General features: G+C 48.3%; 1 protein-coding gene across 1 annotated transcript; it reads left to right on the top strand.

Annotated features, from left to right (window-relative positions):
* Positions 1 to 2,559: 2,559 nt before the first annotated feature.
* LOC101556818 (caspase-14-like) lies at positions 2,560 to 26,863 on the top strand. The gene is made up of 7 exons (XM_004614615.2): positions 2,560 to 3,079; positions 4,975 to 5,027; positions 12,182 to 12,331; positions 18,155 to 18,380; positions 19,081 to 19,197; positions 21,967 to 22,076; positions 24,444 to 26,863. Exons 1-7 carry the CDS (start codon positions 2,725 to 2,727, stop codon positions 24,543 to 24,545), a joined length of 1,113 nt encoding a protein of 370 aa, XP_004614672.2. The 5' UTR covers positions 2,560 to 2,724; the 3' UTR covers positions 24,546 to 26,863.
* Positions 26,864 to 27,448: the final 585 nt, after the last annotated feature.

A 27,448-nucleotide genomic window follows, 5' to 3' on the forward strand; every position in this document is an offset into this window, starting at 1 on the left:
TCACATCACCAGGTGTGGACCCCAAACAAACAACAAAAAATCACAGTGGTGCCAGGAAGTTGATAAAGGGAAAGAATCCACATCCCCACCCCTTAACCTTTTTCTGTGGTACATTTTAGAAGACAAAATTGAGGACCTCAATTTTGAGCACCTCAATTTTGACCTCAAGATTGAGGACCTCCAGAACCCAGCCACTGCCATGCTCAGGCCACTCTCCACACATTTGGACAAGCCTCAGGCATGGGGGAGCTGGCAGAGGAACTCAGGTGTGCGGGACCCAGGGCCCAGTAGCTAGGCAGTCACACCCAGAGACTGCCCGCTTTCCCCCCCCCACCCCCGTGTGTAATCCCATCAATGGCCAACATTCAGAGACTTAAAACCAAGCTCCCAGACATCTAATAGCCTACTTCTCCTTAGAGAACCTGACAAGCTACCAAGAGTCTATTGCCCACTTGGGAGAGCCTGGCAAGCCTCCCTGTGGCGTATTCATATCCAAAATACAGTAACATATATACATACCTCTCGGAGAGCCCAGCAAGCTACTCAGCATAGCCCGCCTACACATCAGAGCCTGGCAAGCTACCCGTGGCGTATTCGATATGCCAAAAACAGTAACAATAGGTCTCATTCCCCTGACCCTGTAAGAGCCTTCAATTATTGGGAAAGACAAGTAAGGAGAGGCTGCTAAAATCTCAGGGCTGAGTGTAATAGAGATGTTACTGGTGCCCATTGGAGTGATACAGTGATACATTTTAGAAGACAACTATCTACAAACTTCTAAGTCCAAAGTTCTTGCACTTTTTAAGTAACGGTTTGGGTTTTTTTTTTTTTTTTTTAAAGTGCCACAAGGGAGGTGCTCAGGGTCCATCCTGGTGCTGGGCTTGTTTCCATGAAAGCATGAACTCCTGCCCTCAGAGCGCTCTCTCTCTGGCTCGGTAAACAGAAGGCTGAAGGGATCAGGCTCCCCACCATGTTTGCATTGTCTGGAGTCAACCAAGTTCTCACCCAAAGTTGAGGCACTAGCCCTGCCATTGAGCCACAGCCCCCTCCCACAAATGATTAAGGTAATGGCAGGATAATCGCTCTTACCACTGTTTCTGTTTCTGCTGCTTCTTCTTTTTTATAATTGTGTGGTCCACACCTGTGGTGCTGAGGTGATGGGGGCGGGGAGGAGTTGCAAGGGATGCTGCTGTTGAGGGAGGGGGACAGATCTTCTAGTGGAATGGAAGCCAGTGAAGCAGGGGTCTGCGGGGTCCCAGAGCTGCCTGTTTTTGTTTGTTTGTTCTTAATCCACACTCACCCCTCCTAGCTAGCACTGAAAAGACCAGGACTGCATTAAAAGGCATCTAAGCGGTTCTCATTTGGTTAATTGATGAGCCTGAGAAACTTTCCATTTCCCTGGCTCTGATGTTTTCTGGCAGAGAAATGAAGAAATCCGGAGCGGAACCCATCTGCTGTTGGAAAAGGTCATTTGGAAGCAAACCACGTGCAGACTGAGATCTGGAGCCTTCAGCCTTTTCAGGGACCGCTGGAGCTGCGGCTCCGGTGCGTGTTAGAGCTGAGATCCCTCACGGTCTCAAGGACCGCCCCACACCCAGTCTTTTGGTTTGGGGGCTACACCGGACGGTGCTTAGGGTTTACTCCTGGCTCTGCGCTCAAGGATCGCTCCTGGCGGGCTGGGAGGACCCTGTGTGGTGCCGGGATTCACGGGAGACGCCCCCTTCGCCTCCCGCTGCATTATTTCTCCATCTCCCACCCCCCAGGCTGAGCACGGCGTCTTTCCAACTCCAAGCTGATTGCACTTTCTTTTTCTTTTTGCTTTTTGGGTCACACCTGGCGATGCACAGGGGTTACTCCTGGTTCTGCACTCAGGAATCACCCCTAGCGGCACTCAGGTACCATATGGGATGCTGGGAATCGAACCCGGGTCGGCCTCGTGCAAGGCAAACGCCCTCCTCGCTGTGCTATTGCTCCAGCCCCCTGCACTTTCTTTTTCGGTCATCACGCTTGTCTCCCCCAAGGCTGGCCTTATGCAATCACCTGGTGGGGCGGGGGGTTATTTCCACTTCCAAATTCTCCTCGGACTCTTGAGAACCCTCTGGTTGGGTTAGAAATATAAACACACCAGACGCTTGAGCTCCATGGGTCTCAAACGTGGTTTGCATCTTGGAAGCATCACTTTTTAAAGGGCTTTAAAAACTGCTGCTGGTGCCTGGGTCTCCCTCCCACCCCGACACAGATATCCCAGTGGGAATCCACCGTTAGGATGAAGGTCTGAATCGTGCAATCCTAGGTGCCTCGCGCACAGCCGCGGCAGAGAACCACCGCAGGGGCAGATTTAGTCCTGGGATGTAAAGGGTTAAGGTGGAATTAGTCAGCGGGACTTGCAGCGCCTAGCCCAGGGGTGAGGAAACTGGCGGGGGCGTGGCCTCTAGGGGGTGTGGCCTCGAAGAAGGGGGCGTGGTCTGCCAGACGCGGAGGCTCGGCCGGGGACGCAGGCTCGGCCGGGGCGTGGCCTGAAAGGGGCGTGGCCTGTCAGGGGCGTGGTCTGTGGCGAAGGCGGGAGCGCCGGGGCCGCGGCGGCCTGTGGACCCGGGCTCTGGAGGGCGAACGGAAACGCCTCCTCTCTGCAAAACAAAGAGAAGCGGGAGGCGTGCGTGGTGCTTGCACTCCCGCAGGGCCTGCGACCTCCCAGCGTTTCTGGCCACCTCCGGAGAGGAGACGATGGCGGGCAGCCCGGCGCGAGGCCAGCGCTCGGGCTCCAAGGCATCCCGCGCGCGGCCGCAGGTCAGCTCCGACGTGGAGGAGCTGCAGAGCCGCTTGCAGGAGACCCTGGACGTGCTGAGCCCGCATGAGCTGAGCAGCTTCCGCTTCATCCTTAAGGGGCTGGACGAGGAGCCGCGGGTGAGCCCGCTGCGCCTGGAGCTGGAGGGCGGCAGCGCTTCGGGGCTGGCCAGCCTGCTGGCCAGGCACTATTGTCTGCCCGCCGCGCCGCGCGTTGTCGTCAAGGTGCTGCAGCAGCTGCGCCGCGCCGACCTGCTGCCCCGCTGGCAGAGCTGTGCGGCCCCGGACGGCGCGGGTGAGTGGACGCGGGGACTCCCGGGCCGCGGGGGTGGGGGGGCCCGCTGGGGGAGCGGTAGGCGGAGAGCGGGGCGGCGGGACGGGAGCGAGGTCTGCTGGGGGCGCGGGGATGGGCACCGCAGGCCCGCTTGGCGCAAAGGGAGGCGCCCAGGGGCGCCGCGCGAGGATGGAGCGGCTAGGCCGGGCCGTCGGGGACCCGGCGCTCAGCATCCGGGCGTCGGCAGGTGGGATCCGCGCCCAGCCCGCTCGAGAATCGCGGTTCCCCGCACGCAGTCCCGAGCGCGCAGACCGTCGGCGAATGCCAGTTCGTTTCGGGCAGGGGGGTGAGCCTAGACTTCGGATTGGCTCGGCCGGCCCGAGTGGGGCATTTGTAGAGAGAAGCCCGGCCTGTGATTTTGATAGGCGAGATTTTTAGAAGGTTGCGGCGGCGCGAAAACGGTTGGAATCCTCCAGGCCACCTCTAGGGAGTGTGATCGTGGGAAAGAGGCCCCCAGCTCTCCATCCATCGGACCGTTTGCCAGAAATCGGGGGAGATGTGGGCTTTATAATCAAGAAATGCAGTAACAGGTGGAGGGGGAGCTTAGGGCGATTCTCCCCGCTCCACAATTAGGTAAATACGAGCTTCTGTAGGGGCTGGAGCGATAGTACAGCGGGTAGGGTGCTTGCCTTGCACGCGGCTTGGCACCGTGCCCGCCCCTCCCCCCCACTTCCCAAGTCCCACCAGGAGTCAGCCCTGAGTACTGCGGGTGTCCACCCCTCTCCCCCTGAAAAAAGCAAACACCCCAAATGAGTATATGTAGTGTGTATACGCCTACAAAGAGGAAGTAGCACTGAGATGCAAGGCGTTGGGGTAGCCGCTGTGCGCTGTTGGTGATCCCTGCCCCCAGCGCGTTCAGCATCTGATTGAGTCCAGAGGTAAGTTGCGGTGGCTGAGTTTATTTGTAACGGATGAGAGCTGACATGATCAGAGCCCCCGAGAGTCTGTACGCAGGCCCAGACGCTTTGGGTTGCCCTCTTGCACTACCCCTGCGGGTACTTGTTACCTCTCCCCCGTCTTAAGTTGTTTCTGTATCAAGTTTTTGTCACCACAAATAGGAGTCGCTTGCTGTTGACAAAACATTGTCTCCCCAGAATTATCAAAATTTCACATTTTTTGACTATACACTGCAGATGCCCATTAGGTAATTGAATATTGAGAAATCAGAGACAAAAAGTAAAAACGGGTCTCTTTTATCTCCTTCCCTTTGTGGATCTTTGGCCCCTTGGTCCCTTCAGGGAGCAAGTGTGTTCTCATGGCAATTATTCCCTTTTTTTTTTTTCCCCATCTCCAACCTGGGATCTTTCAGCCCTTGCTCCTGATGGTCATCTAAGGGATTTCTGTTTTTAGGTTTCCAGTATCAGGTTTTTCCCATCGAGGAATCTTATTTTGCCTTTTGGGTCTCACCAGGGTGCTCCCCAGGATTACAGACTGGTTCTGGGGATTCTTCTGGTAATGCTGGAGGACTAGGCAGTGCCTAGGATCAAACTCAGCCACTCCAGCCTGTTAGTGCATCTCTGCTGTGCAGAACCCAGTTCTTAAATGGGATGGGGGTGGGGAGTGAAGAGGTTAAGTTGTTTGTCTTGTATGCAGCCAATCCTGGTTCCATGCCTGGCACCATTAGGCGTGTCCCCTGAGCACAGAGGCATGAGTAGTCCCTGAGCATTGCCAAGTGGTGCCCACAAACCCAAAATGAATAAAACGAGGCAGAAACTTTTCCAGATCCATAACCATAAAAGATTACAGAATTGCTTGGTAGAAGTTTCCAGGTCACAGGAATAACAGCAGATCTTGATTTTAAAAAGTGGGGAAAATAATGCTCTTTCTTTTATTCTTTTTTTTTCATGAAAATTCAGTGATTCCGAGAAAGAGTCTAAAGAGAAGCTATGATTGTGTGGACGGTGACCTGGTAAATATCTCACTTTGTTTAACTTTTCTTTTGTATATTGAGTAAGTGTAATAAATTTAGTGAAAAAAAATTTTTTTTCCCGTAGAGGACTTGTTTAGAGCAAGGAAGCATTTTTAAAATTCTGATTATCTCTATAAGCAACCCCATGAGAATGGGATGTCTCTGTGTGGAGTAAGGCATGGCTGTTCACTTCTTTCTTCCTCCCTTCCTCCCTCCCTCCCTCCCTCCCTCCCTCCCCCCTTCCTTCCTATTTCCCATCTCAAGCCAAAACCGCTCCTGCACGCTCCCACTCCAGCTGCTTTCTTTCCAAAACTAAGTGAGCAGAATGCTGAGTCTGTTTTTAAGTTGCAGTGCCCATTCTTGAAGGGTCCACTGTCCTCCGGCTTTGGTAGTTCTTTTTGCAGCATATCTCTGGAAGTTTCTCTGAGAGGGGACTAGTAACTTCTGTCCATTCCTCTTGGGTGAGGCTAAAGACCTCATCAGGGGCAGTCAGAGTCCTGAGGACAACTGCTCAAAGTGAGGGTCCCCGTGGCTCTTAGCCTTAGTCAAAGAAAGGTAGAAGGGTCCATTATGAAGACACTGACATTGGGGATCTCTAGGTCGGAGAGAGCCAGAGGGGGCCTGAGCCACTTGGCTTACATTGGAGGCTTTTGAATGTAGGAACAGATGGACAGAAGCAGCGCTCAGCCCCGCCGCTGTGCATCCTTCCTGAAGTATGCCAGGGTCACAGATGGGGGTCAGTTCTCTTTAAAGAGTGCTAGTACAGGGGCGGGAGCGATAGCACAGTGGGTAGAGTTTGCATGTGGCCGACCCGGGTTCGATTCCCAGCATCCTATATGGTCCCTTAGCAGCACCAGGAGTAATTCCTGAGTGTAGAGCCAGGAGTAACCCCTGTGCATCGCTGGGTGTGACCCAAAACACAAAAAAAGAAAAAAAAAAAGGAGTGCTAGTACAGTTTACAGTTGGTAGGGCATGTGGCCAACCTGGCTTCAATCCCTTGTGCCCCATGTGGTCCCCCGAGCACTACCAGGCATGATCCCTGAGCTCACAGCCAGCAGTAAACCCTGAGCACTGCCAGGTGTGACCCCAAAACCAAAATTAATGAAAACTAGGCCCTTGGGGGGCTGGAGAGATGGTGCAGAGGATAAGGCACTTGCTTTGCCTATGGCTAATCCCAGTTTGATCCCGGGTACTGCATATGATCTCCTGGGTGCCACCAAGTGGTCATCTAGTGAGGAGATAGGAACAGCCCCTGAGCACTGCAGGGAGTATCCTGCTCTCCCACCCCCCACTATGTAAATAAATATATAAAGAGGCAGTTGGAAGCACTGAGATAAATCCTCTGAATCCTCCTTCTAACCCCTGTCCTTCCCTTCCCGTGTTCCTCCTGAACTGCTAAAATAGAAATAGCTTCACTCAGCCCCAACAGTACACCTGGGTTAGTGGACGGTGTTTAGGCACTTCCGGGACAGTTATGTGCTTCTCCTATAGGGGACTGTCTATGTGGTCGTCTCAGGTGGTCAGATTTCGATGTTTTATTTATTGATTTATTTATTCAATTCTGAGGCTACCCCTGGCAGTTTTCAGGACTTAGTCCTGGCTCTTAGTAATCTCAGAGATTACTCCCAGTGGGCTCGGATAGTACCTATAGAGGGTGCTGGGACTTGAACAAGCGCCTTACACACTCCCGCGTGCTCCCACTCCAGATTTTGATGCCATCTTTTCCAGTAGTAAAAGCTAAAATTAGGCAGTAATAACTACTGTGCATACTGGTAGACTGTTACATGTCCTCCTTATAAATCAAGGAAAGTGAGGCCCTGGAGATGCAAAGACTAGTGGGATGGCCTCGAGCAACTCTAAAAATTGTCAGTTGCAAGGTTTAAAAAAGAAAAAAAGGATTTTTGTTTTTAGTTTTTCTTAGTAGGATGGAACCTAAGGGCCTCACCTGTGTAAGATGTAGCCTTCTGCTGAGATGCATCTCAGTCTCCTGCAGGATTTTGTTTTGTTTCCTTAGTTCTTTCTTTTTTTTTTTTTTTGAAAGTGGGGAGGTGGGGGGGTTATATTTTGGGTCGCCGCCAGCTGTGGTCAGGGCTCACTCCTGGTGGGCTTGGGGGACCATATGGGGTGCCAGTGATCGAATCCACATTGTACAAAGCAAAAAGCAAGTACTCTATTAGCTAGACTGTTTAGCTGGCCCAATGTCCTTTTTTGTTTTTGGCCTACTTCCTGTAGTGCTCAGGGGCTGCTCCTGGCTATGTGTTCATGGGTCATTCCCAGAGAAACTCTGGGTAACATGTGAAATCAGGGCTAGAACCCAAGCATCTTACAGACAGAGCATGCATTCACCTATTGAGCTGATTCTTAAGCCTTACATAATTGAAAAAAAAATTCATTATTTGGAATTAGGGGTTCAGGCCACACTTGGCAGTGCTTTGGTGCTATGTGGTGCAAGGGTTCAAATGTGGGGTAGTTAGGCCCATGCAAAGCAAGTACCTTAACACTTGTTCTATCTTTCCAGCCTACACAGGACTTTTTTTGTTGTTGCTTTGTTTTTTGTTTTGGGGCCGGCCATGCCTAGTGGTATTTAGAGCTTACTCCTGGCAGTGCTTGGGGGACCATACGTGATGCCAGGGATTGAATGAGGGAAGGCCTTGTGCAAGGCAAGAGCCTTATCCCTTGTATTATCTTTCCTGCCCCCCCTTTTTTTTTAAATTTTATTGAATCACCATGAGATACAGTTACAAAGCTCATATTTGAGATTCAGCCATACAGTGATCGAACACCCATCCTCTACCAGTGCACATTTGCCACCACCAGTGTCCCCAGTATCCCCCCGACCCCCATCCCAGCCCTCCCCCTGCCTCTATGGCAGACAATTTTTCCAATATTCGCTCTCTACTTTTGGGCATTATGTTTTGCCCAAATTTTCCCACCACCATCCAAGCCTGCCTGCCAGGGGCAGATGCTAGATAATTTATTTTGCATTGCTCATTTTGAATATCATGAGAGTTTGGAATCCTACATTGTAAATGGTTGGGTTCCAGACACATCTCTGTAGGGCACTAATCCATTTGGGGATTCAATTGGGAGTCTCTGGACCAGGGCTGTTGGTGCGCTAATATGGTGCCAGGCAGAAGCTTGTGGGCGTGACAGCCAGGCCAACTAGCAGGCCCGGAGCTGGAGAGGGTCAGCCCAGCCCTTCTGCCGCCATGCGGGTCGGAGATTTAATCCTGGAACCCGCCTATTTGGGCCTTGCTTGTGGAAGTTCTTGGTTGCCAGGATTCCATCTGGAGCAGATAGGGAGACTGCACCTGCTCCATCTGGGGTGCCCTGTCTAAATTGGCTCGGTATGGTGCCCCTCCTTTTTTAAGTGTTTTATTGTGGATTTTAAAGCGTAGGATGGGGCTGGAGTGATAGCACAGCGGGTAGGGCGTTTGCCTTGCACGCTGCCAACCCGGGTTCAAATTCCAGCATCCCATATGGTCCCCTGAGCACCGCCAGGGGTGATTCCTGAGTGCATGAGCCAGGAGTGACCCCTGTGCATTGCTGGGTGTGACCCAAAAAGCAAAAAAAAAAAAAAAATTAAAGCATAGGATAAAGCAGAATAGGATCTGCATCTCCCAGACTCTAGCCTGATGTGCTTACCTGCTGCCTCATCAGTCGGTATTGATGGCTAGACTTCCTGCCCAGCTCCCCCTTCCCAATCATTCTAAAGCAAATCCAGGCACATCACTTTTGCCTGTACATTCTTTATAGCCTCTATCTATGAGAAAGGCTTCTGTCTTTGGGGGAAGTCTCCCAGTGGTGCTCAGGAGCCCCGGGGCCACTCCCAGCTAGTGGTTCAATGCTGGGGCTCGAACCCTTGGTGCTGCTGCAGACCTGCTGTGCTGAGGGCCAGCAGAGTAAAGAGCCCGGGACCCACACCCCGCTGGGTTCTGGGGATCAAACCCTGGTCAGGCACAGGCTAAATGCCCTAAATACTGTACTGCCTCCCAGCACCCCAAAGAAAAATTTTCCAAACAGCTGTGCCATGATTTTCCTTAAAAACAAATCTGTAGCTTGGCAGAGATATGACTAGTATGGAGATTTCCTGAGCTGGTTCCTGTTGTCTTTCCAGGTGGCTTGCTTAATTAAATCAGGATTCTGACATGGTATTTCATCATAAAACTTGAATGTTAGTTTGTCAAATTATTTTATATAATATTTTTATATTGCAGTGGCTTTTTTTTTTTTTTTTTTAATTCAGGCTGGGAGCAGGGGAGGGGTTTGAAGCCAAACCTGGCAGTGCTCAGGGCTTATTCATAGCTCTGTAGTCAGGGATCACTCCTGGCCATTGCATGCAAGGCAAGCACCTTATTTTCTGTGTTATCTCTCTGCCCCCATATAGGGTTTGTTGTATGAACTTAAAATGGCCAGCACAGGTGACTGCCATAGTACAGCGGGTAGGATGTTTGCCTTGCTGACCCAGGGGTTCAATGCCCAGCATCCCAGGTATGGTCCCCTGAGCACTGCCCGCCAGGAGTAATTTCTGAGTGCAGAGCCAAGTGAGCATGAGTGGGTATGGCCCCCAAACAAACAAACAAACAAACTAAATAGCCAGGACAGCTCACTCTTCGAGCCTGTGTTCTCCCTTGAACATTCATCTTGCTTGCTGGTCTATATGTTGCTTCACTTGCTTATTTCCACACAATTTCCTTCTTTTTCTCCTCTCACATCTTTCTAGGCAAGTTTCATTCAATAAAAACTGTCGTACTTCACTAAAAAAGTAAAACTAAAAATGACCAGGACATTTTCTTTTTACTTGGTGTGTTTCATTTCTTTTACCTTGAGTATTGACCTGATCTCGTCCCGTGTTTCTCAATCTTTCACTGACTGTGGCCCCTTTTGATCTTGTTTCCTTCCTGTCACCACTTTGTCCTATTGATTAGCCCCCTAGTGTGAGACTGTACCTACTCCAGCCCTCATGTTTATGAACTTTTCACCTGTGGCCTCCTGAGAATATGCTAAGGACCCTCAGGAGACCGTACTGCCCCTGTTGAAGAAATGCTGATCTATTGTATGGCTTTCACTTATCAATAAAGCACAGATAATCGAAAAGTGCTTACAGTGGCATTTCTTGTTGAATGTGTTAGACATATATGTAAGGATCAGTCCTATATCATTATATGGTTATATTAACTATATGTTTAGTTAAAGTATCATGAGCTAAAGAGGTGATTCGAAGCATTTCCTGGCCCATTTCTTTTTTCCTACCAACATTCATTAGTATGATAAAACTTGGGTTTTAGTTCTGTCAAGTTATTTCATATTTTGTTTTGACATTTTAATTTTTATTTGGTTTCTTTTGCTCTTTTTTATATTAATAATAATTTTTTTCTAGACTTTTTGGGTCACACCTGGCGATGCTCAGGGGTGGCTCCTGGTGCTGCACACAGGAATCACTCCTGGCAGTGCATGGGTGGGCCATATGGGATGCTGGAGATCAAACCCAGTTCTGCCACTTACAAGTCAAATGCCCTACACCATGTGCTATCACTCTGGCTCCAATAATTACTGTTTGTTTTGGGGCCACACAAAACAGAAAATAATTTGGTGGTGCTTAGGGCTTACTCCTGGTTCTGTATTCAGGGATCAGTGCTGGGAAGCTAAGGGGACCATGTGGGGTGCCAGGGATAGAACTTGGGTTCGCCATGTGTAAGACAAGCGCCCTAACTGCTGTACTGTTGCTCTCCCCATAAGTTATTTCTGATTTTGAAAAATGACCTGGAGGGGGCTGGAGAGATAGTACAGTGGGCGGGGCACTTGCCTTATATACATTTGACCCGGGTTCAAGCCAACAAAACAAAATGACCTGGATTTAAGGGTCCGGGGAAACAGCTCAAAGGGCTACAGTGCACGCATTGCACGCTATAGTCCCAGGTTTGATCCTGGGACTACAATTCGGTCTCCTGAGAACTGGGAACACCCTGAAGCACAGCTAGGGTGGCACCCTAACAAAGCAAAAAGTACAATTAGGTAAATGTGAAATTAAACTTCTGTTGCATATGGTCGACCTGGGCTTGATCCTCGTATGATCCTTGAGCACTGACTGAGCCAGGAGTAAAGAGTAAGCCCTGAGCAATTCTGGTATGGCCCCAAAACCAAAAAAAGGTGGGAGGGCAGCAAAAAGGAAAAAAGAAAAGAAATTAGGTGTGGGTGGGCCAAGGAGGGATTTCAGAGGATTGAGTTCATGCTTGAGCCCTGGTGTGGCGGGGGCCCTGCACCCTGACACAGGAGCAGCCTCTGTTGCCCTTCACCACTGTCCTCTGCTGTATCTCCCCAGACTGGTAGCTATAGCTCTATTTAGGAAGTTAAAAGAGAGATCGAATGGCCGGAGCGATAATATAGTGGCCCAGGGCGGATTTAATCCCCAGCACCCCATATGGCCCCCAGAGCCCTGCCAAGAGTGACACCTGAGCACAGAGTCAAGAGTAAGCCCCGAGCATGGTCGTGTGTGGCCCCCAAACCAAAAATGTAAAAATAAAAATGAGGTTGACTTGACTTGTCAGTGCTAGACTGAGATATTTGAGAGAATCGTCATGAATCCTTATTCCCCAGCCCTGATGACCGAGGCAGTTTTTTTGTTCCTTTTCAGAACTGAGACACCCCCCCATCCCCCTACCCCCATACACACACCATTTATCTCAGGAAAAACTCAGCACTTGAGAGCCAGAGAGATGGCTCACTGGGTTGAGCCTGTGCTTTGCGTGCAGGAGGCCCGGGTTTGATCCCTGACACCACATGGTCCTCAGACACTGCCAGGAGAGAGTCCTGAGCATGGGCGGGGATGCAGAACAGTAACAAAACCAAGTACATAATTTCCTGCACATAATTTCATACACACACATACACACACACATCTCATATCTGACTTCCCATATCCTGCACATAATTCACATAATTTCATACACACATATACTCTCTCTCTCTCTCTCTCTCTCTCTCTCTCTCTCTCACACACACACACACACACACACACACACATCTCATATCTGACTTCCCATATCCTGCACATAATTTCATACACACACACACTCACACACACACACACACCTCATATCTGACTTCCCATATTGGGTTTGGGTCAGTCGTGTCTTTTATTCCCCTGCCTACAGGACTGCTACGATCTGAGCGGCAAGCGGAAGGCCTTCCTCATGTGTGTGAAGAAGCACAGGCCAGGGGCGCGCCAGGACATCCTGCTCATGAAGGAGTGGCTTGGCCAGTGCCGGTTTGAACACACCACCTGCATCGATCCCGACAAAATGGTAACGCCCAAGTGATCTGCTTAGTGCAGCCACTTCTATTCTTTCTTCCTTAGCGGGGTGACATCCCAGCCCCCCTTCCTGTCTGGCAGGGATCACCTGGGGCTCCAGTCCTGACTAGAGGACAGGAACAGTGGACTAGAGAAAGAGAATGTGTCCCAGCAAGGCGGGCAAGGAGGCTGTAGGATGAGCCGTGGTGAGTCCAGAATGAGCAAGTTCTAGAGCCCTTGGGAATAGGGTAGACCACGGAAATAGCTTTGAGAGGTCAGCATGTGCCATGCCACACACAGCCCAGCAGCCCTGGATTTGAAAAAAAATCTTAAATTTTTTTTCTTTTTTTAAATTGAATCTCCGTGAGACACACAGTTACAAAGCTCTTCATGGTTAGGTTTTAGTCATACAGTGTTCCACCATCCATCCCTCCACCAGTGAACATTTCCCACAAGCAATTTCCCCAGTTTCCCTCCTGCCACTCCACACCCCACCCCTACCCCCAGCCCCAGAAAAGTCTTTAAGGGACTTAACTTGGAGACATGTTAAAATTTATATAGTTGTAGAAGCCTGCATGCCCAGGGCAGAAGCATTAGGATTTAAGTACAACACAGACAAGCAAAGACCAAGGGTGATGGTGGAAGGGGGAAATATTTGGTGTGGGGGGGGTATATTGGTACCCAGCAGTGCTCAGGGACAATTCCTGGTTCTGATCCAGGGATCACTCCTGGCAGTAATGAAGCAGTGGGCGGGGGGCTAGGGAATGGACCCTATGCAGTGACCGGGGATTGAACCAGGGTTGGCCTTAACTTCGTACTATCTCTTCAGCCTCTACCACAAAGATTGCTGGGGAGTTGTGGTTTTCAGGCTCTACTAAAGGGGAGGTTCGCTCTCTGCAGATAGAAGTAGTCTGGGTCCAAGGTCTTTATGTTGCAGAAAGGAATTTCCAGAAAAGACAGTGGAGCAAAGTCGTTTTCTCCTTTGAGAAAGAGGACTTGGGAGAGGCTGGGATTTTCCAGAAAGAAAAAAATTTCTTTCCAGAGGGAAGGAACTTTACATCATAAAGGAAGACGGGGCAATCGAGGCCAGAATGGAGTGCCCCCTCAAGCAGAGAGAGAAAGTTGTAACCCCAGAAAACAGGGTTGCTTTGCAGAGCTGATTTTATAGGATTTTCCTAAACTGCTTCACTTGGGGCTGAGGGTCATTTCTAGGGAGTTGTCAGGGAGAAGGACTTGTTTTTGTTTTTGTTTGGGACCTCACCTGGCAGTGTTTAGGGGCTACTCCCAGTTCTGTGTTCCCGTGGTCACTCTTGGTGGCCCTTAGGGAACCACCTGGTGCTAGGGTGCCTGTTGTTTATATCTCTGCCCCTTCTTCTCTCTGGTCCGAGAAGGACTTTTGACCTTGGCAGTTTCTTTGTTCTCAGGCTTATCAGGCTCCTGTCCTGCCTATCAGTTATTGCCCAACTGTCTGGTTCTCCTTAGATGCAGCTGTGTGTTTCTGTTCAGAGTATATCTGCCTCTTCAGACATGTCTTGGTTCATTCGATGACTTTTTTTTTTTTCTTTTTGATTTTTGGGTTATACCCGGCGATGCACAGCGGTTACTCCTGGCTCATGCACTCAGGAATTATTCCTGATTATAATTCCTGGTGGTGCTCAGGGGACCATGGGATGCTAGGGATCAAGCCCGGGTGGCCACGTGCAAGGCAAATTCCCTACCCGCTGTGCTGTTGCTCCAGCCCCTCAATGGCTTTTCATCTCTCCAGAGGACTGGCTGACTGTCACTGCCTGACTGCCTGGCTCAATTTTCAGTCCAGTTTGTGGCAGAAGTTTGTTCCTCCTAGAATCCGGAAGTGTCCTCTTGGAGTTTTTCTCTATCTCAGCCAATATTCTCAGTCAATATTTATTTGTAAGTTGTTGGTAATATTACTGGCAAAAGTATTTCATGGTTTTATTTTCCTGATTATTAGTTTGGTTGAAAATGTTTTATTTCTTTGTCTATTTTTTGCTTTTGGACATACCTGGCTATGCTCAGGGCTTACTCTTCTTTTTTTTTTTTCCTTTTTTGGGTCACACCCAGTGATGCCCGGGGGTTACTCCTGGCTTTGCACTCAGGAATTACTCCTGGCGGTGCTTGGGGGACCAAATGGGGTGCCGGGGATCGAACCCGGGTCAGCCGCATGCAAGGCAAATGCCCTATCTGCTGTGCTATCGCTCCGGTCAGGGTTTACTCTTGACTCTGCTCAGGAATCACTCCTGGCGGTGCTTGGTGGACTGTTTGCAGCGCTGGGAATCAAAACAGGGTAGTCATTTGTAAGACAAGTGCCTTAAAACCTGTGCTAACCCTCCAGCCCTGATTGCACATGTTTTGGCCATTTTTCCCCTTTCTGTAAGTTACCTTTGTGTTCTTAGCTTACACTCCCATCTACTCAACCACACATTTTTCCCCTGGAGCTGGGGATCAAACCTTACATGCAAGAAAGCTTGTCCTCAACTTTGAAGCCACAACCCAGCCTCCTTTTGCCCTTTTATTCATTGGATTCCTTTATCTAATTCTATAGTTCTTTTTTCCTGAACATTATTCACTTAACAAAATACAGGATCTATTTTACTCCTACTTTTTGACATTTTTTTTCTCTTTATTTATTTATTTTTTTTGTGTGATGTCAGAGATTGAACCTAGGGCTTCACTTTTTTCCCTCTCACTGTGGGATCACAGACTGGGGATGTCAGATTCCTCTTTCTTGGCCTGGTGTTTGTCCTACGCCCACGTAAGCCTCTGTGCCATCTTCCCTGCTTCCCTTTTGACTTTTGTGAGCCTGTCATACAGAAATCTTCGTTCCTTTTTTTTTTGCTTTCTCTTTTTCCTTTCTCTTTCTCATTTCTTGGCAATGCTTTGGGGTTACTCCTAGTTCTGCACTCAGAGCTAATTCACTGCTGGCGGTGCTTGGGGGACCATATGGGCTGCCAGGGATTGAACCTGGGTCAGCCGCATGCAAGGCAAATGCCCTGTCCACTGTACTATGGCTCCAGCCCCAGAAACCTTCATTCTTGTGAGTAAACTTGTCTTTGTACTTTCAGTTTCTTGTTTTTTGCGTGTCTTTATTGTACCATAGGCAAGGCAACCTAGGCCTGCCTCACTTAATTTTTGCTGTTGTTGCTGGGTCACACCCTCTGAGCTCAGTGCTTTCTCCTGGCTCTGTGCCCAGGGACTGCTCCTGGTGGGGCTCAGGGGACCATATATGGTGCTGGGGACTGAACCTGGGCCGACTGCATGCAATGAAAGTACCCTACTTGCTGTATTTTTCTCCAGCCCCCCACTTAATCATATTAATTTATGTGTTTAGGATTTTGTGCCCAGGGGCCCCTCCTGGCTCTGTGCTCAGGGATCCTCTCAAATATTCAAACATTTAAAAATGGCTTTTCTGTAATATTTTCAGTTTAAGATTAGTCTTCTGCTCGCTAGAATTTTAATTTTGGGACAGTTTTCAAGTGGATTCTTGGCTGTCTTGACATTTATTGAATGATGTTTCCTTCTCCCACATATTTGGAATTCCTGTTTTATCATGAATTAACTTCGGGTGCATACTTACAGCAGTTCCCCTGCCACCCCAGTGAATATTTGGATCAACTTCTGGATTTTCGTTTATTTATTTTTTTGTTTTAGTGCTATACTCTTGGACTGGAGCGATAGTACAGTGGGTAGGGCATTTGCCTAGCACGCGGCCGACCCGGGTTCAATTCCTCTGTCCCTCTCGGAGAGCCTGGCAAGCTACCGAGAGTATCCCGTCCGCACGACAGAGCCTGGCAAGCTACCCGTGTCGTATTCAATATGCCAAAAAAACAGTAACAGGTCTCACAATATAGATGTTACTGGTGCCCGCTTGAGCAAACTGATGAACAACGGGACGACAGTGCTACAGTGCTATACTTAGTGGTGCGTAAGGGTCTCCCCTGGTGGATTGATTTGGGGGTCACTTCCTGTAGTGCTTGGGGGAATCATGCAATGCTGGGGATCAAACCAGGGTCTCCCTCATGTGAAGTATGTGCTGCAGTGCTTTGAACTATCTCCCTGGCCCCAACTCCTGGATTTTTAAGTATTTTTTTTTTTTTTTTTTTGGCTTTTTGGGTCACACCCAGCGATGCTCAGGGGTTACTCCTGGCTTTGCACTCAGGAGTTACTCCTGGCAGTGCTTGGGGGACCATATGGGATGCCAGGGATCGAACCCAGGTCGGCCGCGTGCAAGGCAAACGCCCTACCCGCTGTGCTATCGCTCCGGCCCCCGATTTTTAAGTATTCTATGTGTCTATGCGCATTCCACTGTTCTGTTTTATTCACTGTGATTTTTGTGGTACATTTTAATGTCTGTAGGACCTTTTGCCCTTCATTTTTGGTTTTCTTTTGACTGTTCTTGGCTATTTATTATTTGGGGTGGGGGGCATACCCAGCAGTGCTCAGAGCTTTATATTCAGGGATCACTCCTGGTAGAGGTTGGGGGGCCATATGGGGTGCCGGGAATTGAACCCGGGTCAGCGATGTGCCAGGCAAATGTCTTACCTGCTATACTGTCTGTCTGGCCCCCTGTTTTTGGCTATTTCTTGAGCATTATCTGTTCTCAGAGATCTCTATGATCTGGTGAAATTCCTTTGGGATTTTGATTGGCATGGGTACTGATTTGTAATTTAATCCCATATCTGATCAATTTACTGTTCTTTCTAATTTCTGTGGATTATTTTATAGTTCTAGTTTTGGGGGGATCCCCCAACCAGCAGTGCTCATGGGCTATCCCTGATTCTGTGCTCATATGCGGTGCTGGGAGTAGAATGAGCATCAGAAACATGCAAGGCAAATGCCCAACTCGTGTCCTATCTCTCTAATCCAGTTCTAGACTTACATAAATAATTTTTGTCTCTTTGAGTGTGAAGCTTAATTTTGATTTTATTGAAATGGCTGGATCAGGGGCTGGAGTGATAGCACAGTGGGTAAGGCAATTGCCCTGCACGTGGACGACATGGGTTCGATTCCCAGCATCCCATATGATCCCCTGAGCACTGCCAGGAGTAACTCCTGAGTGCATGAGCCAGGAGTAACCCCTGAGCATCACTGGGTGTGACCCAAAAAGCAAAAAAAAAAAAAAAAAAAAAAAGGAAAGAAATGGCTGGATCATAACAAAGGTTATGGTATGTCTGGTAGCAGTAATTGTAACATACTTGTATTTCTTGCTCTTTAAAAATTTATTTTTTCATATTTGGTGGTGTTCAGGGCTTATTTCTGTCTCTGTACTCAATTATCACTCCTGGCAGGACTTAGGGGAACTTATATGGTGCTGGGGTTCAAACCAGGGTTGGCTGTGTGCAAGGCTTTACCCGCTGAGCTATCTGTCCAGCCCTCCTATCTTTTCAGTCAGCTGCCTTCTAGTGGCTATTCTTGATTCAGGCAGGTGTATATTATTGGACAGATTCCCTCATTCCCTTTCATTTCTAGATTATAGGGGGTATTAATTTTAGAAAATAGCTTGTTTCGAACTTGTAAGTTACAATACAATTTAGGTAAATGCACCCTTTGGGGAGGTATCATTCTGTTGTATTTTATGTTGGAGAATCATAAATGCCCTAATTTTGTTAGTCAAGAGCCAGTGACACAAAGAGAAATACAATTCTGAGAGCAACCAAAAATGTAGCAACAAGTTAAAGAATTAGTGCTCACGTCATGCTAGCTCTGCTGGAAATGTCGGCAATTCATTATTTATCTCCCGAGCTTGCCCAGGAACAAGACCATCTCTAGCACGTCAGATTTACCCACCTTCCGTCCTCTGAAATTTTGTTCTGCTTTACAGGAGTTACTTGAACAAATAACATTATTTCGGGATGAGCTCAATGAAATTAAAGACGAAATTGGCTGCTGCATTGTCACTCTCATGTCCCATGGCGAGCAAGGGTTTATTAAAACGAAAGATGGTGAGAAAGTCAGCCTGGAACTCATTTTTGAAATGTTCAACAATAAAAACTGCCCTGCTCTTCAGGAGAAGCCAAAGATCTTCATAATTCAGGCCTGCAGGGGAGGTACGTGGGGGACTTTTCTGCAATTAGTGTGTTGCTTGGAAAATCTCACGTTGATGATGGAGAAAAGGGAGAAATAAGGAAGCACGTGCGTAATTAATTTAGTGCACGTAGTTCGTTTGGGGGCCACACCCTGGCCGTTTTCAGTGTTTACTCCCGGCTCTGTGCTCGGAAATCATGTGCTAGGCAGGCAGCTTGACGCCTGCACTCTCTCGTTAGCTCTTTATATATTCATTCGATACGCCAAAAACAGTAACAACAAGTCTCACAGCGGAGACACTACTGGTGCCCGCTCGAGCAAATCGATGAGCAATGGGATGACAGTGACAGTGATAACAGTGATATTTATTTGAAGTAGTTGCGGCCCTAAGCTAATGTAAGGAACACTGGCTGTGTAGGACTCTCGGGACTTGGAACTGGGAAGAAAGGGTGGCAGAAAAAATACGCTCGGGGCAGAAGCGTGACCTGAGACTGAGGATGGTGCTGGGAGCCCGGACTCTTGAGAGCCGGGTGGCCGGTTCCCAGGCCAGGTCAGCTGTGCGCGTGTCTCAGAGGACGGTGGGACTGGCATGGGGCTGACGCAGCTTTTGTAAGGCTCTCTCTCTCTGGAGGTACACGCCTGGCAGGGCTTTGAGGAAGGGTTACTCGTGTCCAGGTAATGTATGGGAGTTTGTCTTTTTTTTTTTTCCCCCTTGAAACACAGATAAGAGAGACTGTGGTGTTGAGACGGATGACGAGCCCATGGATTCTGATGACATCTGTGAGAAGCGGCGGCTGCCCACGTTCAGTGATTATTTCATCATCTACCCCACCCAGCCAGGTGAGCCATGAGGAGCACCCCAGTGAGAGAGACCCGAGGTGTAAGGGCTTAGGAGCTTCCCACTGGCTTTAATTTACTTGTTTATTTTTATTTGGGGGGGGATATCGGGACACACTTGGCAGTGCTCAGGGATCACTCTCAGCAGTGCTCGTGTGACTGTTTGGTACTGGGACTCAACTGGCCGGTCACATGCAAGCCCTCAAACCCTTAAAGGCATGTGCCCTACTCACCATATTATCTCTCCGGTCCTGGATTGTTTGTTTTCCAATGTAAGTTTTCTAAATCTAAGTTGTTGGAGTCTGGCCTGGAGAGATGGCTCAATAGCACTGAGCACACACTTTGCATGTAGGAGGCCCAGGTCTGATTCCTGTGCCTCATGGTTCCCCAAGCATTACAGGTACAGGCAGCAACCCCTGAGCACTGAGCTGGGAGTAGCCATGAGCGCTATTAGGTGTGCTTTCACCCCCACCCCCAAAGACTCCTTTGGTATGTCACATTTTCTCTCCGTTTCGCTTTTTTTTTTTAATTGTCTTGATTCTGTCAAAACATCTTAGTTTTGATAAATCTTATTCATTTATTTTTTGTCTTGTTTTTGGGTCATGCCCAATTCAGGGCTTACTCCTGGCTCTGAGCTTAGGCATCACTCCTGGTGGGCTTGGGGGACCAAAACATCCTGGGTGCTAGGGACTGAGTCCAGGTCTACTGTGTGCAAAGCAAGCACTTCACCCACTGTACCACCTCTCTGGCCACTTATTTATTATTTTATTTATGTTATATGCAGCCTCAAGACTGCAAAATATTCCCGGGCCTTTTTCCTTTTCAACTCAGATTTACTCTGGAGGGTGTGATTTTGATATTCCCACTCAATTTCCACATTGAACAGACATGTACCATGTTATTTGATTTAACTAATACAAATAATTTCAGTAACTAACCTTTTGAGTACTCCGAAAGTCCCATATATGAATATATTTAAGAGCATTTGGCTTCGAATTTGAATTCTGAAAAGCAGAAATTTGAAAGTGTAAAAAAAGGGATAAATGGAGCAAATTTAGCAAACATTTGATAACTATTTCATATAGGGGATGGTTAAATGAGTCTTTGTTGTATTTTTCTATTTTTGTCTATACTTGAATATATGTGCTGTTGAAGTGAGCAAAAAATTTTTTTTTTGGTTTTATATTTGAAGGCTTTATTTTTCCCCTTTTCCTTTCCATATATATTATATATTAAAAAAATTAATTTAATTTAATTTTTAAAATTTTTTGAGGGGTGTTGGGCCGCATCTAGCGGTGCTTTAGGGGCTGTTCCTGGCCTTGCTCAGGTATCACTCTGGGTGGTGCTGGGGATCGAAGCTGAGTCAGCCACATGCAAGGTGAGTGCCTTAAGCCCAGCATTTCTCTCTGGCCCTCCCGTCATTCTTGTGAGGGTGAGGTCACACCCTTGGCTGGGGTTGGGGTCCTGGCGCACTTGGTTCCTTGTGCACTGGGGCATGGACACCTGATGGTGCTGCTCACCCCCTTAATGGTGGGACTCCCTGGGGTCACACACTTTTTCACTGTGGCACTGGGGTCACACTCACGGTGCTGCGGAGGCATGGGCCACGAAAACTTCTGTTTTAAAAGTGCCTATGCGGCTGGAGTGATGGTACAGCGGGTAGGATCCCCGGCATCCCTTGTAGTCTCCCCAGCCCTCCAGGTGTGATTCCTGAGTGTAGAGCCAGGAGTAAGCCCTGAGCATAGCCGGGTGTGGCCCCCAAACCAAAATAGGAAAAAAATGCCCTCCTGGAGGGCCGGGACCTGGCCCAGAGGTTTAAGTGTTTCTCAAGCATGAGGCTGTGAGTTCGACACGGGGTGATGCCTCCAGGACCCAACACCATCCTGGCAGCCCTGCTGTCTGAGATCCCCTGCACCCTGGCACCACCATCCACTCTGGTCACACTGCGGCCAGGTGTGTGTCAGTGCCGCAGCCAAAGGTGTGATCTCCTGGGAGCATGGCAGCGAGGTAGAGGTGCAGGCACGGTGGCCTGGTGTGCAGCCCCAGCTAGCACCACAGCTAAAGACTGAGTCCTGAACTGTGCTCGCTGCAGCCCTGGGAGGGAACTGTGGTTCCTCTGGCCCCTTCAGTGTCTGTGAGGGCCCCAGACGTACTCCTGCTTTTGTGATCTTGTTTCAAAGCCATTGTGTGGCAGCAGGAGCAATAGTATGGTGGGTAAGGGGCTTGCCGTGCACGTGGCCAACCTGGGTTCAATCCCCCGGCACCACATATAGTCCCCCAAGTCCTCTGAGCGCAGGTCAGAAATTAACCCCTCCATAGCTTTCACCCCCCCACCCCCCAAAATAAGCCATTTTCTGGGATTCCAAGTCATTTCTAGAATCACCTGTAGAAGAACAAGTTAGATCCAAAAAGAGGAAGAAATGGATGGACTTGATTTTTTCCTTTGGATTAAGATGATGATGGTTGGAGGAATCGTTTGGGATGGGAGATGTGTGCTGAAAGTAGATAAAGGATCAGACGTGATAGCCTCTCAGTATCTGTATTGCAAACCATAATGCCCAAAAGTAGAGAGTATGGAGGAAATTGTCCGCCATGGAGGCAGGGAGAGGGTTGAAAAGTGGGAGTACATTGGAGATATTGGTGGCGGGGAATGTGCACTGGTGGAGGGATGGGTGTTTGATCATTGTATGACTGAAGCTCAAACATGAAAGCTTTGTAACTCTATCTCACGGTGATTCAATTAAAAAAAACATTTTTTTTCCCCCTTTGTAGATCATGTAGCTCTCCGGCACCCTCTCACGGGCTCCGTGATGATTGAGGCCATGATCGAAGTCTTTAAGGAGTATGGGAATCGGTGGCACATCGCAGACTTCTTCACCAAAGTAAGCCATTCCGTGTGTGTGTGTGTGTGTGTGTGTGTTCCGTTTACTCTCTGCTTGATGCTCCCAGTGAAAAGGCCTCCAGGAGGAGAGTCTTTCTTGCAATGAAACATAAGTGATGGTGACAGGTTGCTTGAGAACTCTGGGCAGAGGACTGTGATTCCAGGACTGTAGTATTTAGAAGATTCGACTGAGTAGATACTTCGGAAAAGTGATAGCTACACGCCGTTAAGTGCTTGAGGGAGTGAGTTGGATATAACAGTTTCCACCATGTCCTCATGAGTTATATTCTAAGGCCACTCCCCCGTGTATGCCTGAAATTGTGGCTCACACTGGTGCTGTATATACTATGGTGTTTTCCCCCTTACATACAAAAACTATGCAAAAGGTTTTTTTTTTTTTTTTTTTTGGTTTTTGGGTCACACCCGGCGATGCACAGGGGTTACTCCTGGCTCTTCACTCAGGAATTACCCCTGGCGTTTCTCAGGGGACCATATGGGATGCTGGGATTAGAACCCGGGTCGGCCGCGTGCAAGGCAAACGCCCTACCCGCTGTGCTATCGCTCCAGCCCCCACTATGCAAAAGTTTTAATTTCTCAATTAAGCACAGTGGTAGATTAACAAGAACTAATATTAGTATAATTACAACTACACTGGAATAACAGTTTGTTAAGGTGATCACAGCTCATATTATCACAAATCTCAGGATACCTTTTTTAAAAAATTAATTTGTTTTTATAAAGTTGTTCCTGATTTGTTATTCAATATTCCAACACCAGTCCCACTATGAGCGCACCTTCCCACTACTGTTATTTCCAGTTTCCCCAATCGCCACTCAAGCTTGCCTCTGTAGCAGGCCTAAATAATTTAATTTATATTACTTGTTAGAATTCACTAAAAATGATCAAAACATATTTCCTTAGAGGAAGGTGTGTGAATATCGTTGTATCTCACCATGGGGCCATCAAGTCCTTGTAGAAGATTACTAACGTGTTAAGAGTTAAGCCTTATTTTATTTTATTTTATTTTTTCGCTTTTTGGATCACACCCGGCGATGCACAGGGGTTACTCCTGGCTCATGCACTCAGGAATTACACCAGGTGGTGCTTAGGGGACCTTACGGGATGCTGGGAATCGAACCTGGGTCGGCCACGAGCAAGGCAAACGCCCTACCCACTGTGCTATCGTTCCAGCCCCTGTATTTTCTTAATCGAGACTGGTTGCCATCTAATTTACATCAGGATACCTTTTGGGGCCAATTCGTGGTGCTTTGGGTCTCCCCCCAGCAGCTCATTGCTCAGGATTTCTTGTGGTGATGGCTTGGGGCACCCTAGGGTCCCAGGGATGGGGTGCCCAGGCCTCCTGTATTTAAATGTGTGCTTTAGCCATTTGAGCTATCTTGCTGGTCCCAACATGGACAATTTTAAGTCATAACAACAATATTTCCAAATATCTTATATTGTCAATTTTTTTCTTTAAGAAATTGCTTTCTCGAGGCCAGAGCGGTAGTATAGCGGGTAGGGCACTTGCCTTGCATGTGGCCGACCTGGGTTTGATTCCCCAACCCATGTGGTCTCCGGAGCACTGCCAGGAGTAGTTCCTGAGTGCAGAGCCAGAAGTAGCCCCTGAGCATTGCCAGGTGTGACCCAAAAGAAAAAAAAAATAGAAGAAGAAGAAGAAATTGGCTCCTAGGGACAGAGAGATAGTACAGTGGGTATGGTGCTTACGTTGCATACGGCTGACTGGGTTTGACCCCTGCCATCACATAATGTGTCCCCTGAGATCCACAAGGTGTGACCTCTGAGCACAGAGTCAGAAGTAAGCCCTAACTCTGCCCATACCAGTAGGTGTGCCCCCACCTCACTCTTCTCTTCCCACCTCTCTCCCCCACAAAAAGAAAGAAACTAGTTTCTAAGCCAAGGAGATAGTATAAAGGGTGAGGTATTTGCCTTGCATGTAGCCGACCCCTGCTTGATCCCTGGCATTGCCTGTGGTCTCCCGAGTTACTCTTAAGCGAAGAACCAGGAATAGCTCCTGCTCACTGCTGGGTGTGTGCTGCCTCCTCTGCCACCCCCTTCTGTCAAAGAAAGAAACTTTTTTCTTGGATCTCTTTTCTTATTTCCTTCCCCCCACCCCCCCACACACCCAGTGCTTGGGATCGATTCATGTGCACATGCAAGGCAAGTGCCCCACCGCCGTGAACCATATCCCCGGGGTCCCAAGCCCAGGTGCGGGGTCCCAAGCCCAGGTGCGACATGCTCCTTTGCACGCTGTCTGTATTTTCCCATTGAGATTCTGATGTCTTCTGCGGGGCTTATTGAAAGTGTTCCCTCCGAGTTTTGCATTCTCCTGCTTGCTTTTGTCTTACAGGTGAATAGGAGAGTGGTGCAGAGGGAATTCTCTCTACGCGAGGAACCGGTCAAAGTATCACTCGTAATGGAATCAACTTTAACTAAGTCTGTGTACTTTTGACATCAGGAAGATTCAGACAAGGACTCCTTTAAGATAGACTTCACAGAGATCTGTGAGGGTTTGTAGCATATTACTAATGGTTCTATTTTGCATTATTTCTGTCACTTGCTGTACATCTCCAGTTTTGTGGATTTGTTTTTCTAGGATTTATGACATGTATTTGATACTTGTAAATAGTTTCGACTTCTTTTCTAAAATTGCGGCTTTCTAAAACGTCATTCCTGGACTGTTATCAGAACCCAGAAGTCCAGCTCTATTTGTATACTGTGTGTATCCCTTACTTCCGTTAATGATCCCACACTCTCTCCCACTCTGCTTGGTGCTGCTGTGAATAGGCCTTATTTTCTTGGCTGAGTATTTGAGAACTGCCTTGGTGTGTCCACTTGTTTCCCCGTGTCCTTATTTCCTTGTTTCCAGCCAGCCAGTGGCCTTTCTTTTTTTTCTTTTTTTTTTGCTTTGTTGACTAAAGTCTTGCTGAGCATACCTCGACTTCTGTTTGTGCCCCTGATATACCTCCTGTTTTTACTTTTACCCATTCCTCAGCTGCCGCCTATTGACCCAGGCTGGTGGGTTAGAGTGTCACAGGCACAGGAAAGCTTTCTTAGCCCCTCTCCTAAGTCAGTTCTTTGAAGTGCTCAGAGACCCTGTGCTTTTCTTACGTAGCATTTCACACTACTAAGTACTGAGTACTGTGCAGAGTACGAGCTACTCAGTTCCTCTCCAGTTCCCCTGTGAGCTCCAAGAGGTACCGGCATATGCCATGTTCACTGCTGTATCCCAGCTCCGGTCTGTGCCTTAAGTCACAGAGAAGCCCTGAGCCTGATGGTTCTCATTTTGCATTATCTTTAATTTTCAATATTTTATCGGTTCTCCCCTCAATCTTTCTTACCTACCCGGCCACCTGTTAGTCATCCCCACTGACTTGTATGTCCTGTGGCCAACTGAACTTTAAGAAGTTGGAATTTTGAGTTTCCCCTTAATGGATTCAGAAAACCCGGCCTATGATTCCTTTGACCCCTCACTCTTCATAGTATATACCCCAGACTCTCTCTTTTTAAAAAAACATTTCTGGGCCATGCCCAGTGATGCTCAGGACTGGGTCTGGTGGACCATATTGGATGCTGGGTTGGCTGTGTGCCAGGAAAGCACCTTACCTGTGGGACTGTCGCTCTGGCACAACTCCAGACTCTCTTACGAGAATATTCCAAGTCTGTCCCTGCCAGGCCTTAGTCCATACTGTGCATGTACTACCTGCTTGTTCTGAATTTATTTTTCTGTGTGTGTGTCAGGGTGTGCTTGGGGCTTACTCCTGGCTCTGTGCTCAGGGATCACTCCTGGCAGGGTGAAGGACCATATGGAGTGCCAGGTATGGAAGCCGGGTTGGGTGTGTCGCCTTGCCAGCTGTACTATCTCTCTCACCCTTGTCCTGGGTCTTGACTGCTCCAGGTCCTTTGCCCTCTCTGTAAACCACTGTCTCACAGGACGGGGGGCCTTGATGAATGCTGGGTGAATGTTCTTGGCCGTGCCATCCTTGTTGACTTTGCCCTTCTGTCTGCAGTGTTCGTCATTCTCCCTCCTGCGCTTCCTTTGTTTCATGCATTTTTAAGATGCAGCTCCCGTCCCGCCACAAAGGAAACCTGTGTGTAGTGTTTCTAGAGTAACAAACTATGAACTCACCGTGTGTTCGCTCTCTGTGTAACTTGGGGAGGCTGTTGGGATCTGTCCTCCCTTTTGTATATAAGGAGATGTAGTGCTGCCGACTGCGTGAACTGCTGGACTCTAACTTCTTGGTGAAGCTTCTCATGAGTATCCTGGATCTGTGACTGTCTCTGAACTTGGGGGTGCTGCAGGCAGTTGCCTGTGGCCGCTGGGCCTGTGTGAAGATAGTTTGGTGACAGTGCTGTGAAGATTGAGGGCCAGCTGGCCTGAAGCAACCCAGGACCTGCACATTTTTCATTTCAGAGATAACTGTTCTTTTTCAATTATTGTAATTTTCATATGTATGTATGTAGATAGATACATACACATGTATTTAGTTTTTATACTTTTGAGTTTATATGTCACTGTCACTGTCATTTCATTATTACTTGAGCAGGCTCCAGTAACGTCTCCATTCATCCCAGCCCTGAGCTTTTAGCAGCCTCTCCTTACTCATTTTTCCAAACGATTGGAGGCTCCTTTCAGGGTCAGGGGAATGAAACCTGTTATTGTTACTGTATTTGGCATATCGAATATGCCTCGGGAAACTTGCCAGGCTCTTCTGTGAAGTTCATATGTAAGTTTTTTTAAAATAGAGCATTAAAATATAATTGATTTGTAATATACAAACATTGTGTATGTCTTCTCTATTCATTCGCATCCTATAGGATTTCTGGGTACAAAGGCCGTTTCAGGGGAGATACCAGCAACTTGAACTATTATTAGTTCTTATTTCTTGGAAGGCTGTTTATTGAAGTGAACTTGTTCAGTCAGCCACAATTTCCCATGTGTTAAAGCTGGGATTCTAATGCGGGAATGAATACAAGACACCAGCGCCAGGGGATAGAGCAAAGCTGTGGGTGAGAGAGACCGCACCTTTGGGTTTGGGGATTGAGGAATTTGGAGCAAAGGAGGGAAAGATCGGGTGTTCGGGCCAGACCTGCTGGTGAGCAGGGGTCACTCTCCGTGGTGCTCAGCAGTGCTGAAGACTGAACCCGGGCCTCCTGAATGCAAGTATGTACTCAGGGAGTTGAACTCTTTCTCTGGTACGGAAAAGTTGTATTTGTTGTTGTTGTTTTTTGTGCCACATCTGGTGGTGCTTAGAGCTTACTCCTGGCTCTATGTTCAGGGATTTCCTGGTGGAGCTCAGGACCATATTGCAGTGCTGGGGATCGAAACTGGGTCAGCAGTGTGCAAGGCAAGTA

The sequence above is a fragment of the Sorex araneus genome, chromosome 4 (assembly GCF_027595985.1).
Source record: "Sorex araneus isolate mSorAra2 chromosome 4, mSorAra2.pri, whole genome shotgun sequence".
NCBI classification, from domain to species: Eukaryota; Metazoa; Chordata; class Mammalia; order Eulipotyphla; family Soricidae; genus Sorex; species Sorex araneus.